The sequence below is a fragment of the Micrasema longulum genome, unplaced genomic scaffold (genome assembly GCF_059751315.1).
Source record: "Micrasema longulum isolate JH-2025_06_02 unplaced genomic scaffold, ASM5975131v1 h1tg000809l, whole genome shotgun sequence".
Lineage (NCBI taxonomy): Eukaryota > Metazoa > Arthropoda > Insecta > Trichoptera > Brachycentridae > Micrasema > Micrasema longulum.
In genome coordinates, this window is record NW_028278001.1 from 146,714 (window position 1) to 166,346 (window position 19,633).

At 31.6% G+C, this 19,633-nt stretch overlaps 1 protein-coding gene across 2 annotated transcripts in view; it reads left to right on the forward strand.

Moving 5' to 3' along the window:
* Positions 1-401: 401 nt before the first annotated feature.
* The window catches only part of Ih (hyperpolarization activated cyclic nucleotide gated potassium channel Ih), a 257,200-nt gene continuing 237,968 nt past the window's right edge, over positions 402-19,633 (forward strand). For both annotated transcript variants that reach the window (XM_088230696.1, XM_088230697.1), the window contains exon 1: positions 402-495. In XM_088230696.1, the coding sequence (XP_088086822.1) occupies positions 479-495 (17 nt within the window). In that variant the 5' untranslated portion in view covers positions 402-478. The remainder of the gene's footprint in view (positions 496-19,633) is intronic.

Sequence of the window (19,633 nt, forward strand, 5' to 3'; positions counted from 1 at the left end):
TTTAGTCCAGGGTTCTGGTTCTATTTCACAAACAGAACTATATCAATGGCAGCTACGTAAACTATCGTGTGTTGAAAACATCAACTCTTTAGGATGGCTGTTTATTATTATTATTATAGATGGATAATTTTGATAAATTCCCATTTGGTAATAAGCCCGCCAACGTACAACAGGCTATTGTCACTTTTTTTTATTATTTTGTAAAAACATAAAGAAAAAATTACGATGGTGACTATACAATTTTTTTTGTTTTTTTTATAAAGTCGCTTTAATTTTTTAGAGCGGTTTAAAAACGTATATATTAAATTGGCGCCAAAACGAATATTCGGATGACAAAACGACGTGTGACGTCACGCGTTACAATCCCGACTGACATGACAGTTTAAACAAGTGCATACACATTTATATAGCCAGTGTGTTGGTTTTGTTGTGATCGATCGTCGTCTTACACGTTTTAAAACTAATTAACGCGCATCAAATGTCTTCAGTTATAAGGTATAAGTATTTTTAATTCTAACGTCCACAAACATTACGGTGTAGACGCCAAATAAAGCTTTTTTGGCCTTTCCAAAAAATAAAAAAATGTGGGAAAAATGGTTGAACGTTATAAAGAGATATGTTAAAAAAATAGGCCAATACATCCATCAGTCGTCTTTATTGTTGCGAAGATCATTTTGACGTGAGTACTAATAAAAACGTAAGTGATAATACCCTATTAGCATTTTGTACAAAAAGTTAAACGAATAAAATAATTTATATAGCTCCATTTTTATGAAAATCACCTCAAGGGTGTATTTGAACATGTATTAGTATGTGTACAAAGATGTATTTGTTCACCTTAGGTGTTTTTTAATAGCATTTAAAAATTTTGTCTGAAGTCAATACTTTTTGAGATTCAGTGTTACAATTGTTTACGTCGAATTTTTGTTTATTCATTTATTTTTATTTAGAAATTTATTGCAAAAAAATAATATACATACTTAATAACAGGGAATCTATATAAAACCAATTAATGTAAAATGAAAACGGAGTGTTTTCTGTTTATGATAGTCTCCATCTAACATGGCACAGCCTGTTCTAAGATGGAGATTTTTTATCTTTAGAGCGTTAGTAGTCTTATACTAATAAAACAATAACAAAAAAGAAAAACTAAAACTACTTAATTATAAATGCCTAGCTAATCAAATGTAAGAAATTAAAAATCATTATCATACAAATACAACGTACATATATGTTCCAAGAATACATGTTACTTAAACATAAATAATATGGTATAATATATAATAAAACAAATATAAAGCAATGAAATACATAAAAATATAAATAATATGTGCACCAATTATATAAAGTACTACGTTTATTGATTTACATATATTTTTCAAAAAAATCTCTCGATACACTATTTATATGTGCATTTATTTTTATTTTAAAATTTGTTTTACATTTTGAGTCTTTTATATTTGGAAATAAATCATTCAATATTTTTGGAGCAATTACATTGTATTGCTTTTTACCAAAGGCGGTTGATACAAATGGGACAATACAGTTAATTTGTGTTGCTGAACGAGTGTTTATATTTTGTTGGGTTCTTTTGACCTCACTTAATAAACATAAAATCTAAGTAGTAGGCACCTCACAAACAATTGTCTTACATCCAATATCATTAACTCAGCGAATAGATCTTCAAATGAATACCTCAAGGGTTTTTTGAGAATGATCTTCGTGATCCATTTTTGTGCTATTTTTACTGGTTCAAGGATTGAACGAGAGCAACCTCCCCAAGCTAAATTGCAATATGATAGTTTGCTTTGGCAAAAAGCAAAGTAAATTTGTCTCATAAGTTGAGCATTCAAAATATTTCTTAGGCTTTTATAAATTTATGCTGATTTCCGTATTTGCTTGGATATTTCTATAATTTGATCTTTCCAGCTAAGTTTAGAATCTAGTATGACCCCTAAGTATTTTATTGAATTTACTTGTTCTAAATTTTCACATTTTCACAAAGTATTAGGTATGCACGAATGAATCTTGAGTGAAAAATTTTCAGGTTCTGTTTTTTTTTGTGATACTGAAGCAGATGAATTTGGTCTTTTTAATATTTAAGGTGAGTAAATTATACCTTTTTCACATTTTTGTTTTGCTTTCATCCAAGATTTGAAGTCAAATATTAGTACCGTGTCATCAGCAAAAGTTATTGTTTTTTCTCCAGTCGGTAGGTTGCATAATTTATTAATATAAATGTTAAACAATGACGGACCTAAAACCCTTCTTTGAGGGACACCGAAGTTTAAGGACATTTGTTTACTACGGACACCATTTATACATATACTTTGAGTCGTCTCACTTAGATAATTTGTAAACCATGCTAATGATTGTCCAGCTATTCCAACTTCACGTAATTTGTGAACTAGTAGTTTGTGAGACACTGTATCGAAGGCTTTTGCCAAATCTAGAAAAACTGCTTCACATTTAAGTTTTGCGTCAAGTTTACTTGTAATGTGTTGCGTTAGTTCCACAACTGCATCTTCTGTACTTAGTTTTTCTCTAAAACCATATTGCTAGGATACTATTTGACTTCAGGTAGGTAGTAAGTCGATATTGGTTCAATACATATAGAACTTATGTTTTTTTAAACTTGGATTAAGGATTTTTATCATTTATCATTTATTTATTCATATATATGTACATTACAAAATAAAATATCTTAATTCATGCATATAGAAATAATTAGGTAAAATTAGGTATATATAAAAAAAACACATTAGTATACATAATATCCAAAGAATATTATGTTAAAAAAGTAAGAGAATCTTGTAACGAAAAACTCTCTCAGAGACGTGAAAAATGTCAAAGTCCAAAGTGATATTGTTCGACATAGAGATAGCCCTTCCAACAGGCAACAGATTAATTTAAGTGACCCTATGTATTACTTACAATACATTGTTTTATTTTTTAAACGAATTAAACGACCGTAAGCGTTACATATCATACTCATTTCATATAAAAAAAAACAACATATCTAATCTTACACATTTTAGACAATAGTTTTGAACAAATTTCAATAATTACCATTAAGGTCGTATTTTTCTACATTTCCAGAACTCAAATTTTATTTTTATCGTATTTGATACTTTTTTAACTCTTAAATACTATTTTCTGAACGACCTGTTCATTTTTAAGAAAACGTTATAACATTTATGTGTATGTAAAGCGAACGAAACCTGTAGACGGGACATTGTGCGCTTTGACGGCGTAATGAATTGTAACTGATACATGCGATAGGCGGCGGCACGTTCGCCTCCAGTCGTTTGTGTTAATACCATGGTTTACGGCGCATGTTCACAAAATATACGATTTTTACGGAAAAAAAAACTTTGATTTTAGGGATATTCATATTTGAAATTAAAATAATTTTAAGTTATTGTAATTACCTACACGTTACTGTTTAAAAACAAAAAAATAAATTTTGGAAGGATACGATAGTATACGTAGCTGCCATTGATATTCTTCATTTGCCTAGACAAGGTTTAAAATTGTTGTAGTTGATAATTGAAAACTATACCGAGGACATAATTAATAATATTCAGATACACTAAACCAATTATGTAGTAACCTAAGGGTTAATTTGGAGTAAAGACTAGACTTAATTAAACTAAAAACGTTTGTATTTATTTGACAACGAGTTTTTCCAGCTCAGTGAAGTGAGAAATTAAAGAAAACAAAATAATAATTAGGCGTTCGTAAGAAATATGGTATGTGTTTAATTAACAGAGAAGCTAAGCGAATTATCAAGGGAATAAACTTGTTATCCTTGCAAAAATCTAATAAACTTTTATACAGAAAAGTTCGAAAAAAGTTTGTGTAAGTTTCTTTTAGTGGTACGGTACTTAACTTTTATGGGTATAAGTTATAATTATAAAAGATTAGTTTGGTAATTAGTTTAGTTCAGATAGTAGTGTAGTATCGATGTCATTTTTTTATCGAATGGTGTTAAGGACACTGCATTAGCACAGTAATTGCAGCGTTTAAAAAATATACTTTAAAAAATAGCATTTAAAAGTAAATAAAATGATTATCTTTAAATGCGTTAAGGATAATACTGCAGTGCAGAGCCTAAACGGCTGCAGTTTTCGCATTTTGTAGTTTTTGGGTTATTTATTGATTTGTGTATAATAAGCTCCGTTACGTGTAAATAGTAACTTTATAATCTTATTAATATTTGTTAATGTGATGCGTTTAATGTTAACAACCGCCTGCGCCGTGGCGCCTGTCAAAACAACGTGATGTTTTTTTTCAATAAAATAATTTCAAACTGCTTTTACTCAATAAATTGTACAAGTACTTGCTATCAGTTTTCTCAAAAAACCTACTAAAACATAGTAAATCCAATGAAATACTGCATTTTAGGCTGTAATAATTCATTACTAAAAGTCATTAAAAGTTGCCTTTTTTGCAGTTTTAAGTTTGAATGCAACTTTTAAACTACTTATGAGCCATTTTTATGTCTGCAGCTGATTTGAATTTGGAAAAAAAAAATAACATGCTTTTTTCTCACAATTAATCGCCATTATGCTAAAATTGTGTCTAATTAGGTCTGACTTTTCTTTGTACAAACCGATTTCCTTATTTTCTCTCTGGATTTTAGCACATGAGCAGCATTTGTTTTACACACTTAAGGTGTTTACCATTGGCGTGTCTTCAATTTTTTGATAAATTGCTTTTTTTAGGAGCTAGGACCATCCCAAACCCTATAAAAGTACCCAGTTTTATCTGCCGTCTTCGGATATTGCGGATATCCTAATTAATCTTCTGAAAACATTATGTGGTGTTGTTCCTTTCCCCTTCTCTGTGCTTACCAAATGGAGCTTCTCGCTACTACCCGTGGCCCTGTCATAGGTCCCGTTGGATATACAGATCTGGTGGCTTCCAAAAAGAATTTAAAGGCTTGTAAAAAGTTTTGTAATCATTTCGGTGAATTGATCATTTCCAATCAATTTAATCCTAGTCATTGAAAAATTCACTTCCCTCTTTTCTCAATCCAATGAAGTACATATGATCGTAGTTATGCAGAAAGCAGCTAGCCATAGATAAGTGAAACTGAGATAATAGCACCTTTGTGAGAAGAGTGAATCATCAAATCTACACAACAGTTGAAATGTTTTTGACTTTAACAAATGATTAACAACAAATACATTAGTTGTTTCGGTATTACAAACAAGAATCTTATTATGTATTTGAACAGTGTAAATAAATGTTAAAGTACCGTAAGATTTTTCTAGTCCTGTGGGTGTTTTCTGCAAATTGAGAAATTCCGTTTTAGTGATCGGCACTATTTTCAGAAGGTGATTTTTACAGTTATTTGAATAAAAGCGGTCTGGCTGTTTTTAACAGAACATAGAATTGATCTTACTGCACTCGGTAATACCAATATCCATTTTTTGCGAAATTGTCGACTGGCTGCTTTCTGTATAACTACGTTCATATTATGTACTTCTGAATTACTTTCTTTAAGCACAAAGATGCTAAGGCTACCATATTACAGACAGCTCCTTCGGGCATCTTTTTTTGTTTGACAACGAACAAATTTTTCGTGTATGTAAGCACCGCCAAGGAGACCTTTGTCCTCAGATGCGGTGTGCGGTATGCGGTGGCCAAGCTTCTGTCTTCGGACGTACGGTATACAAATATAATAAATAATTTTAAAAAACAAAAAAGATGCCGATGCCGAAAATTAATTAGTCCGACGTGCAGTCGGCTTTTTCGCACAATTTCGGAGAGTCACCTCCGAGAGAGTGACAAGAAAAACTGTACAAATACCTCTTCATAAAATTTATCTGCCACCGAATTTCCTCTTGAGCTGTTTTGTCTTCCTGCTTTCAGAACCAGCTTGCTAGTTGTAATGCCACTAGGAAGATCAACGTCTTTACTTAATTGCATCTCTCCGTATATCGATATCTGTCGTGTTCCTGAAAGAAATTCAGACAGGATAGCTTCCCTTGACTCTCATTACGAATTGTTTTCATATTACCATATTTAACTTAAATATATTCGCATTCTTCTGATTTATCCAAATATTTCATTTTGAGAACCATTTTCAACGAGTAGTAAAAAACTCACTATTAGAAAATGGGAATCAAGTTGGGGTAGAGTGGGATTCAGATCCGAACGGATCTTTGAGCTGTGAGTCCGAGACCCTAGCCGCGAGATCACAACCCGTTTCAAATAGTATTGTTATATGTACGCCTAGTATACCGTGTTACGTATGCCTTGAAATATATTTGTTTTAATGTACATTACAGTACGATAATAAAATGATTTAAGTCGTATTAAAATCGATTACAAAACCTTGATTTTGCAATCATCGCGTGTTTTGGTCCATTTTACCTTTCACCCATAAATACCCATCGTAGCTTATCGTGCCTAACACCTTTCCACCCCCATTATCCTACCCCTTTATCTATCATACCCCTTCTCTTCTACCCTATTATATCACATATCTATCTAACATCTGGTGGGGGTCCCTTGGTAGTGTTGCAGAGCCCGATTTTTATTTCTATATACACGTATTATATAAAAAAACCCAATTTTTTTATTTTACACTTTAAAATATAATGTTATTCTAACGACTATAAAATTAATTAAAAACCGTAGTAATTGTTTTTTCGTTGAATTGTAGTGCTGATGTAATGAGTGTTAAATTAATATCAATTAAATATGAATCGGATATCTAGTTACTTTCCGGTATCCGGCCTAATTTTAATAACCTAAATAGATAATTATATTTATTTAACTGTGAAAATTTCATGAAATTAACTCCACTAAATTGATTTATTGATATATACTGTATTTTAAAAAAAGGAAGTAACCCTAATTATTTGAAAAATTGACCATTTTCATAAAAACGTTCGGCAGTGTTTTGTATAAACCCAAGAAAAAGAATACACCCCATAAGTATATATTTTAAATATACTTATGGGGTGTATTTTAATTTATAAATATACTCGCGTGAAAAAAAATAAAATGAATGAATTTCGGTTTATCGCGAATATGACTTCTGAGAAGTTTTGTTGTAAAGGTCACGAACACAATAAATTGAATTTAAAATATTCACTTGGATATTGAATTGAATTTATTATGATCTTATTTGAATGTAACAATTTAAAATATACAGGTGGGATAAATATATAGACAATATTGGAAATGAATTTACCCGGGTACATAAATACATGATTTTATAAAATGAGAATTTCTCTTACGACGCGACGTTGTGAATACGTGAGCAAGCAGCGCTGATCAGGAAAGGTCTTAGCGATCGGTCGATGGAAGCCGGTTGTATGATGCGCTTGTTAGTATGGACAGCCTGGCTTTGTTACCATGGTTTGCAGCCAGGAACTCCATAAAACCATAAATTCCAATTTCGATGTTCAAACGCGGCGAAAATAACGAATGTTTCTCGGCATATAAAGTGATAATAACATCCATTTGACCAGCCAAACATATTAGTTAGCACACGAGGCAAAGAGTATTGGTTTGTATGTTAGGGGCGCGAAAGCAAAATAAGATTTTAATAGCGTAAGAGCAAAATAGATGTATGGAATACGAACGAACTTATGAAACGAAGGCACGAAGGGATATGCTAAGGATTCTAACTCAGAACTTCAATCACGCTGACTTTTCTTCTCCTTATTTCCTTTTCAGGATTTTTACCTGAGAGCAACCGTCGTGTTGAAAATACAGAACTGTATTTTTTTTCAAAATAAAAATAAATCAGTCTGTTAATATAACCATAGTACAAAAGAGAAGGAACACATTTTAAAGAAGATAAAGTATGTTTTTTATTTACTTCTGCTACTCGGGAGTGTATTTAAAAATACTTGTTAAAGTTTTGTTTTAAAAAAGGTTTATTTTATCCAATAAATTTGAGTAAATGTGTACCATAAGCCTCAATGTCATTTTGAATGAAAGTTTGTTTGAGCAATTTGTACACGCGAAGGTATCGACCCGCATTGCTAGAGTAACCACCCTCAACACGCGAGGGGTGCCCTAACATGACCTCACAAATATTTTTAAAAATTCACCTCTAATACGCGATGTGTTACAGTTCAGCTTAAATATTCATGTGATTACGCATATCTGCCTATATGTGTACATCGTACAATTGTATATTATGTTAGGGTATACAGAATATTATTTTTAATTTAACATATTTAAAGAGATAATTGCTATAACCTTCTGTGCGAAGAATTTGTATCATTAGTATTTTATTAATTAATATTCTTATTTATTGTTTAAATCATCGAACTGCTATTTTAGTCTTCCTGTTTAGGATAACCTATTATTAAAAAAAGTCTGAAAAAAGGATAAAAAATCATCAGATTTTTTCATTTTAAAACGCCGTGTGATAAAAACCATAATTTTCTTAGGTATTTCTGATTTTAAAAAAATACTCAAAAATTGTATATGGGGTAATCCTGAAATGTACTCACATAATAAGCCAATTTCGTGGATATTTTTTATTATAACAGGTTTTCTGGCTTTAAAATAATTTTACTTTTAATTTAATACATTTAGGGGGTATTTCATCATATCTTAATAAATTCTGATAAACAAAAACTGATTAACAAAAAAATAGCTACCCGATTTAAAAGATATTTGCAACCAACTGATTTCACCATGGAAATAATGCCAAATCAATTAAATCGATTAGTTAATCAAGACATTTGTCTGACAACACATTCGCAGAAAGACCTGAATGTAAAAATCTATGGATTTGCTGCCGAAAATAGCGCATCTTTCCAAATTCACATTTCCACGCACACTTAACAACTCCGTCATTCCTCGGTTATTACGTTTAATTTGGGTAGTTTTCATAAGTTTTCAGTGTATCGCAGTATTTTTTGTGGTATTGAAAATTAGGATCAATAATTTGGTTTATTGTATAAAAATAAGACGAGTGATACGGTAATCCACAAATTAAGAATATCCAATGACAAATTTCATCGCTTTCGCGACATCTTCGAGACTGGTATCTTTATTAAGAAGTTCAATGTAGTTATACAAAACAGAGGTAAAGATAGATAATTCAAAATTATATGAAAGTAAATTAAATAGAGTTATTTTTATCTTAAGGATCATTATCAATTTTTTTTCGGGTTAACTAATGAGTTGATATAATGCTATTTTAATGAGTTAATGTATTTTATTTATAGTACCATAAAAATAAATAAATAAATTACAATGAACTTCCATCAAAAGTTTTCACTTACAAACTTAAATGTTTCAATTATTTATGTTACTCTTTATGGCGTTTAGGATAACGTTTCTAAAATATTTCTTTCGTAGCTCTGAAACTAAGTTTTAATAGTTATTATTTTTCTATTTAAGTATGTTCTATTTAGCTTTTCCGATTTCTTAATATAAAATAAAATTATATTTTTGCTTTTTCTTCAGATTAGTTTATTTTAGATATATCAGTACGCATAAGAAAAGAACACATTTTACCGGGAACGAATGTTATAAGTTGATTACTGACCGTTGTTAACTGTCAATACACGAAATACAACTAGGATAGGTTACGAAATCATGTGGAGATAAAGTTTCCTTACACAAGTTCTAATCGGGCTTAATTGTATTTCGTTGATAGAATACCAACCTAATTTAAAATGGAATCTTGGATTCTTACATAATTATTTCGATAATAAACGATTTTCACGGCTATAAAAATTTGAGCAAAGTTGTCATAACGATAACATGAGTGACGTAATTTTAAAATGCGATTTAAACAGAAGAAATACATCTAGTTAACTTTAGCGACAAGTAAAACAAAATGTACAATTTTTTGCGATAATCAGAGATTGTGAAATCGATTTTAAATGCGATTTAGTAGGAGATATACGCTAATTAGGTTTTACAAAAAGATGGAAAAATACTTCCTTAATTTATCAATTTAAAGATAAAATAAATAAAACATGATTTTTATAAAATAATTGAGAGTAGGTTTGCCTTGTCAAACGGGGTAAACCGACATCTAATTCTTGACATTATTTTCATACTGATTCTATCCAAACTATAAATCTTCTTCATTGGGATCACACCTCTTATGGTACTACGTCAAGCATTCAGTGCACTGAACCCATTTCTTACCCTCGATATACGTCGGATTCTAGTATCGACAAAGTTTGGAGTGAAATCTTTTGCTGGACGTAATGAAGATAGTAGCAGCGTCAGTATAGATATTTTATGTATTTTTATTGATTATAATGTTTAAGTCTTATTTACAGTTATCCTAAGATCAACGTTGAGAGACCTTTGGCCAATTACGTACCATGGCTCTCAAAAAAAATACTTGGATAGGATAATATTACACAAATCAAGATGGTATCCGTTTTCTCTCGTTTGTTGTGTCCGTTTGCCCCTGGAGGTATTTTTTTTTGTGGTCTGAAACAAAGATGTTTCTAGCTGCATCATTTTAATCACCATACCGAGTCACGCAAACATGTAATTGATTCTATTATAACACAACCCCACAAAATTAAAAACTATGGAAACATAATATGTGCAATTGAATGTTTTAAAATATCGCTAAATATTATGAACACTTACCAACTACAGCTCAGTTGTCTTGAATAATACCCGAAAATTAATATTAAAACATTTTATGCCTGCCAATTATTGATGTTTGAGTTTTTATGGCGTCAGCAAGTATATTTAGTATGATTTGACATAACAAAACTGCTGACTATCGGCAAGATTTAGGAGAGGGGGTCCAAAACCTTAGCTATGTGTCGGTATTCCCCAGGCTTACCCTAAGTAAAATATTATAAGAACTTTTCGACAGGCAGATTACGCCTCTCGAATTTTTTGCTAAACTTTGGTATTAAAGCTGAAATATTTGTTTTAGAAAAGAAATACGAGCGTTTTACATCACATGTTTTCTTATAAAATAAATTCTCCGTTATATTATGAATTCAGACAAATCGGTAATAAATAATGATGAAACCAAATAATTAACTCGTCTGTCCATGAAAACCGAACTAAACAAGCTCAAAATGTTTAATTAGTGGGTACTTTGCAACGAAATGATTAATTATATTTTAAAAATCATTTTTAGTTTTATATTATATCATTTGGTCAGTTATATAAAATCCCTCACATGTATCATGGGATCTCCAAAGTATCCATTCGAGGATCTATAAATTGCTTTCCGACGAAAATTCCGGAATGAATATATTTGCGTAAAATCTCCTCCATAAATCTTCAGTTGGAAAAGTTTTCCTCGGAGGTGTCATTAGAAGAAACCCTTCACGAGAAAATGGTTTATCTATGCGGGAACAATGAAATATAAAGGGATGAGTATATTTTCATCTGAAGGTCGTGAAAACATTTACATCAATTTAAATACGGGCAACGTTACAAAGATGGATTTGTTATTTATTTTCAGTTTTAGGTACAATAAATATTAAGAGATCGTTATATTTCAAATCATTGTTTTTTTACGTAATTGGTGCACCGAAATCAATCTTGGCAAAAAAATGTTTGTCGCGAGAGACCTAATGCTAACCCAATTATTATTATTATGGATAACTTATATAGCGCCATTTTAGTAATATAATCATACAAAAGGATTCTATAGATAAATAAATTAAATTCACATTTTTATATTTGAAATTTAAGTAAACAATTTATTTTGTTATCACAAGCAACGGATTTATTCAAACGATTTAGAGAACAAGTGATTTTAAAGTTGTTTCCGAAACGTCATTTCACTCTCACAGTTTCGCACTTCTGCTGGGAGAGCATTCCATGCTATAGGGCCTACTACCGCAAATACGCGTTCACCGAATTTAATGCGCTGTTTGGGTTGAGGTATAATAACTTTATACCCCGCGCCGTAGACGTGGCTGATCTAAGCGTAAGACGCCTGTCAGATAGTTCATCTGGAATGCATTGTTCCATTAGATACTTCGGAGCAGAGTTGTGCAGTGATTTATACATAAGCCAACAAAGTTTGTATTCCACTCTTTGTTGAAAACGTAGCGCGTGTAATTTCCGAAGAGTATAGTGATATGACTGAACTTAGAGATTCCGAAAATAAGTCTCGCTGTGGCATTTAATACGGACTGTAGGCGAGTCATTTTGTTCATTGGTAGGCCTACGTAGATACCATTACAATTATCGACTCTAGACACTACAGACGCATTTATTAATTGGCGGGTGGCATTAACCAGCAAATTTTTGCATATGCATTAAATTCGTCTCAGCTGATAGAAACATGTTCTACTAATTTGAGCGTCAAGAGAAAGGTCAGAATTAGGAAAGACTCCTAGTAGTTTAACGGTGGGTAAAACGGTAGTATTTTCATCGAGTAGAGCCGTATCCTGAATCAAATTGGGTTGTCTGGCTGAAGCCATCCATAGTTGTTCCGTCTTAGATGGGTTTAATGTTAGTCTATTTTCAGTCATCTAGTTTCCTATTTTCTCAATGCATCCATCAACGAAATGAACAAACACAGTTCTCTCGCCTGATTTACAATAAAAAGTAAATCTGGGTATTATCTGCATAACAGTGAAACTACAATCTACATTATTTTATAATGTTTTCTTTATATTTAGTGTATGGGAAATAGAGGATAGGTTTAAGTACTGACTCTTGAAGTACTCCAGTAGACACCTGAAAGTTGGGTGAGTAAAGACCCTAAAGTATTTATTTATACAATGGTACATGTTACAAAAAATAATAACGTATCCCTAACTCCATGAGACCAAAAACCCTGTGTTTAGTTGGGATACAGCAAAATAGAAAGTGGAAGCTAACATGTTATTCAAGAATACAAAAATAACAAAAACATATTATATATTACAAAAACCTTAATTTTAATCAACATCGGGACGACACGATTAATAATACATAAATCTATGCAATGTCTCGCAGCTGTCGCCTGCAATGATCTCTTCTCTTTGACAACATACATGCTTGTACACTTCTCTTCGAAAAAGCTTTCGTTTCGGAAAACTTAATATGTGCTAACAAAATATAGAATTGAAAAAATGAGGATGAAAGTTGGTCGACTGCTAACCAAATGCGATCTCTTAAGAGAATATATGGTCAAACTATGTTCGATAGGTGCACAAATGTCGAAATTCGTGTATTGTGCAATTGAGATAAACATTATCGATAAAACAATGAAAGAAGTAAACGCGTTTAATTGATCATTCAAAATTTAAATGATAAAAAACAAAATCTAAGCAAAAAAAAAACAGCCTGTTCAAATATAACAACCGTAAAAAATAAGGTCATATTACATTTTAATTGATAATAATATTACATTATTTTAATATATTTTAGTTTATCAATTTTGAAATTATTTTTTAGTAGTTTCGATCTAGAGAACATAGATGTCTCTTGCTGCGTCAGTTTGCCATCTCGTGTGGTGAATGTATCGGCTAAATATGAATATTTTCCGGGACACAATTCAGTAGCGCGCAAAATCTGTTTTACCGACCTTATCTGACATTTTCGTCAAATTTTGCAAAGGTTCTGCTTCGGAACTTAAAACACAGAGCGTGTATTGGTTCGAATACTTTATTTTGCCTTGGTTAAAAGTCTCCAATCATCAATGAAAATCAGCCGATCAGGAAGAGTTTTTTATAATTGTTTTTGATGAGACAGCGATTAATTGATAAAATAATGTATTAATCACTAAGTTAACATAATGTTTACAAATTACTAAAAGTATATAAATGCTTTTCGCAAATATACGAGATTTTAAAAACATCCATCGCTGATAAATATTTTAATAAATGTATAAAGTAATTATGGATACTGAATACGTCAGATTAATAGATATTATTAGGTAGGTATATCGTATGTCCCTCTTAACAAGCTACATTTCATATCTTACCGACATTGTTCACGTATGTATTTTTTTTAAATGTTATATTTCAACTAAACACAGGGCTCAAGGGCCTCATAGAGTTAGGGCTACGTTATTATTTTGTTTGTAATATGTATCATTAAATAGCTAAATAAAATAAATAGTATAAACGGGCAAATTACGTTTTATTTGCAGATAGAATTTCTATAAATAAAAAAATACGATTTATGCAAATTAATTTATGTACGTCAGAGGAAAAGAATCCTTTGAAACATTTGTTTTTTTTCAGAAGCAAAAAACTAATCTTATTTTGAGTTTCTTTCGTTTATACCTTAAGATTATATAATGTATGTATTACTTTCACTAAGAATTAGCTAAATTAGCTTTTTAAATGCTTTGTATGCGTTGGATAGCTGTAACTATAAAAATCAGATCTAGAACTAATTTAGCAGTTTTCTAATACCTAACACATATTGTGTTACACCACTTTATGGAGAAAAAAATCTAGATCTAAATTTGTGGCAATAGAGAGGAAAAACATTTTTGAGAAGAGAGTATGTCAGTTTAGGCGTTTACAGGGCTTATAACTTGTCATTGGCTGGTTTAAGTAGCCATTTTACAAAATATAAGTAAGTATAAAAAATGGAAAATAGTTTTCAGGCGTTGCCTAGCAGGTGAATCGGTTCAGCCGGATGAATCTCACCCACATGATAAAGATTTCAGCTCCTTTACTTCGCAACAGTCAACAGATAAAAGAGTTGAAGAAGTGTGGATGTTTAAACATGGGCAGAATGGTGAATGGTACAGTGTGTAAAGTGATTACTTAAACCAGCCAATGGCAGGTCATTAGCCTTTTAAATGCCAAGATATTCCGTTCTCAAAGATCTTTTCCCCCTCTGTTGCAACAAATCCAGATATGCAAAACTCCCTAAGGGGATAATCCAGCCAGCCTGCAAACATTTGGACAATTTCAAACATTGTTGAAGATATTTATTTATTATATATACGGTCTAAGCCGATTACAACAGTTAGATGAAGAAACATATGTACAAGAAACTGAGCAAAAAGAACATAAAACTATGTAGCAAAGACAGTAAACAAGGGCAGTAAAAATAATGGGATATAATATGTTCATAAACACGGTAAACATAGTAGACTTCGAGCTAAACCATACCAATACATTTTCATCCTACACTGTTTTAGTGGCGAAGAGATCTACGAAAAGCCGAAAATCGATCGTTTCCTATGTGTTTTTAAGTTTTGTGTCGTCGTTTGTTTTGTTTGCGTTACTACCTTATTTTTCCTTTCCGAAGCGGGATCTGGAGCGCAGTACTGTCACGGTCTCAATTTGGAAGTCACACCATTTAACTAGGAAATTAGATAAAGGTTATTGTACTAAGTGTATTTGATTAATTACGAATTGACAATACTGCAGTGAAGGGAAAAATGAAAGCTTATAAAATTTCGATGTTTTGTTATTTTCGCAGTTTAGTTAGTTTTAAAAAATCGATAGTGAATATGAGGAACTAAAGAACCTTATGAACAGTTTTGAGAAAGGAGTGGGTGTTTTCATTGTATTTTACACTTACTATCCTAACTTACAATATTTCAATTTTACTGCAACTATTGAAAAACAATTAATACAGAAGAATTAGTTTATTTGTTTACTTATAAAGTAGTTTACTAAACATTTTTTGAGACATAAGTCCCAACTCCATGGGTCTCAAAGTCCTGTGTTGAGTTGGGACGAGTGATTAGTTGACACAGACATACGAGTTTATCACCACAAATATTTTATTGGGTCAGAAACATTAAAATAATTTAAATAATAAATATATGGCACATCAATATGGTAAACAAAAAAACTCAACATTCGAAAAATCATCAAGGTGTTTCCCACTTAAATCCCTTCCACTAAGGAAAATCCAGTCATTAACTCCTCTCTTAAAAAAATAAAATAGTTTTGTCCTTGAGAGCATAACTTGCTCTTCCAAAGTATTAAACACTCTCGGTGCGATAAAGGAAAGCTGTCTCTAAGCAAAAGTCGTTCAGGTTTTAGGTTTTTGATATTTTTTTAATCTGTATTGGGTGCGCATATTTTGTTAATTTAAAAAAAAACTTTTTATTCTTGTAATTTTTAACATTTGCACTCTCGTACGAGTTCAGTTTGTATATATACCATACATGTAATTTTTTAAACTTTTTATATTTTTTAATTTTTCTTTCCCAGATTGTATAATGTATATCTAGGTATGAATTTATTTCCATACCTAGTATTATGTTTATTTTGTAATTTTTAAATATTTTTTTATACCCTTTTAATTTGTAGTGTATCATAATTTTTATTCTGCTTTTGTAAATAATGTTATAGTTTAAAATATAAAAAAAATCTTTAAATAAATATTGTTATCTGCATGTCCCTAAATGAGTTTTTTTTAAAACTTCTTGGGAATATTATATAAAATTATGTATGGTATGTTTTATCAATTTAATAAAAAAAACGTATGACATTACTCGTGCTCCTGAAAACCTCGTACGGACATTTTGCTGAGATTTCTCCTTTTTGTTCTACCAGAAGTGTAAGTGATTATTTTAGGTACAGTTGTCTCATATCTAGCACCTTCATGTATTGGAACAACTGTGCGGACGGGTATGTTGGAGAGCGCACGAATATTATCCTAAATAATCATTTCTGTGAATGATAATAAAGTGGAAATTAAAGGCAAACAAAAGAAGTGTGCAAAGGCAACAAAAAAGATGAACTGACAACATTGCCTCGATAACCGGTAGAACATGGATGAAAAAAGCGGGGGATAGAAAGGAGTGGAGACGTAAGGGAGAGGATAAAGAAGAAGAAAAAATATAAATTGGCGAATATTTTAAATACAGGTACGATAAATCACCTGTCTCTTAACCCTTAAAGAAAGGGTGTTCATTTAAATGAACACGATTTTTTTATATTTTTTACTTCAGTAACTGAAAATAAAAATCAGCGAGTTTATTTTTTAATTACTAGTTACTCCAAGTTTGTCTCCATTCTTTTTTATTCGAGTTTTACACAGAAAAGTTCATATTCAAATAGCTCGACAGCTGGATTCTGACAGGCTTGTTTGTTTTGGAGTTAATTGGGGACTGACTAAAGTTTCAGTTTCGGCCAAAAATTGGCCAAAACCAGCGGCCGGGATGAGTCAGATCACATTCCGCTGTACTCGGGTGCATCTTATGGCTCGTGACTCGGCCGCGTAACCTGTGACTTTCGAGTAGTTTGTTTCGGCTATCAGCCGGTGAGTGCCGTTAGTTATATGTATAACATAAAAACGAACCAAAAGGCGCAAAAATATTAAAGCTAATTTACTAATTAAATTTGCGCTTTTTACTTCATTGTGTAAGGTTTCTTTTTCTCGCGGCGCCTTATCAGGTCCTCCCAAAGTTGGCAATTACTACAGCGGAAGCATCTCGCTCCTGCGCTACTACGAGGCCAGGACAATTGCTTTTTGGGTACACTAGCTATAGTGATTGACCTGGGAAAAAAATACCAGAGTGGTTTCCCATTGTCTTTTCTGGTGGATTTTCTGTCGGGATTACATTCCCTTAGCTGGTTGGTTCTAGTTTGGAGGCGCCAGAAATTTGCCTTCCATCCTCTCGTTATCTGCTGTGATCACGCCCTTATGAGTGTGATCCCATTGCCCAGGGTTTGCAACGTGGACATTTACGAGTTGGACCAGTCTATAGTGTTGTCGATTTAATGCAACTAGGGATTCACAGCATTTAATAGAACCACACCCTCCAAAAACATTCTTCATTCACTCATTGCGACCATACTGACGGTTTGAACCAGTATTTTTTACCTGTGTATAGTTTAATAAAAAAGATAAGTCTGCTTTTTGGCGTTTTGAGGTGACTTTTAACTTATTTCGGTTTTGGTCGAAACTATAACAGAAGCCGAAATTTAGTTTCCGCTGAAGATCTTGCTTTGGTCAGTCACTATTAATTTCAAACTGTCGTTCTTCTAAATTATATTTAAAGGAAGTTCCAAAAATATTTCCAGAGGGATCGAGGTTTCATTTAAGTAAATGTTACTAATTAACTTTTAAAACGTTTAAAAATTTAAAAAATGAAATTCGAAAAATAGGCAATTCCTTCACATAATACTAATAATTTTTTAAAAATCAACGGGAATTAATTCAGTTCCAAAAGGGTTAAATACGATTTCATTGATCAAGATAATGTCACAAAAGTTAAATATATTTCTTCATGCATCAGCAATTAAAAATTGACCAAGGAAAGTCCAACGAAATCTGCATTAAGATTAATGGTACCTTTATTTTTGTAAGCGAAGAGTGTCAAAATCTTCAAGATAAATATTATGAAGAAACAGACCGGAATTTGGAAAAAAAAAGTAATACTGATGTAACGTATTATCGTTTTGCAGGAGTAGAATTTTTTATCAACTCTTAATTGGAGGTTATGGATTACTTGAGTGTATAAATATATGCTTAGGTATTTAATTCTTAATAAGTGGTTGACAAAATAAACAACAAGTGATTGATTGAATATGCTTATTCAATGAGGAAGTTGAGTGCTACAGGAAATTAGTTATAAAAAATGTTTTCTTAGGCAGGATGGAAATTTAAAAGTTTCTCAAAAATATTATTTTTATTTATTTAACTTTTTGTACATAATGTTATTTGTACATTGGCGGGCTTATTGCCAAAGGGCAATTTCTTCCAACCAAATAATAAAATAAAAGTTTTATTTTTATAATTCAAGTTACAGAACATATTTAATAGAAGAAAAAAAATAAAAGTTAAAAATATATAAAAATAGAAATAAACACATTTGTTTATAAATTACCTTAAATCAAAACTATTACTCAATGGGAAAAAATAAAAAAGAAGAAAGAGGAAAAGGGAAAGGAGGAGAGATTAAGGAAGAGAAAGGAGATGTTTCTTCAGACGTGATTAAAACAGAGATAATCTAGTAACATCCTTGATGGTGGATGGGAGATGATTCCACAGTCGAGCCGCATGGACACTATATGAGTTAAAGAAGAAAGAGGAATTGTGAATGGGTATTAAGAGAGTGCCTTGAAAATTAAAACGAAGAGGTAAACCATGAACTGATAAGCGTTAAAATTTTTCACGCACATATATAGGAGCGCAAAAATGTATGAAAAAATAAAAATAAATATTAGTAAAAACAAACTGCTTTAAAAGACGTTACTAGTTCTTTCAAATCAACCAAATATCAGTGTTGTGAGAGATTTCCTGTTTACTGAAAGTCAACTACTGGCAAACCAGCGAAACTCACCAAGAATAAAAGTAAGAGAATTTGGGACGTCACACGCGCGGCAATTTCAAAAATACAAAAGTTTAAAAAATCATAGCGCGGATAATACGATCCTTAAAAATATATATTGTTTAATTTAGCTAAGTTCTATAGTATATTCACAAATAAAAAAAAATACTTCCTCATTGACATGCTGTTTTGATTTTTTATCATATAGCGGATTTTCTTATCTCTTATCAACTTTTTTTTTCTCGTTTGGTAAACATACTTTTTTTCAAGGTCTATTAATTTGCTTCTTGGATGCTATTATTCTGTGAGTTTATTCTCTGTTCAGGCGGTTGAAGAGTACCGCTCTGCGTGTGACGTAGAGCCAGAACCCTGAACGAGTTTTCTTGATTCGATGGCTACTCGCAGGTAAAAATCCTGGAAAGAAAATCCAGTTAAGTGAAGTCCGTCTCGTTATGTAAGGTA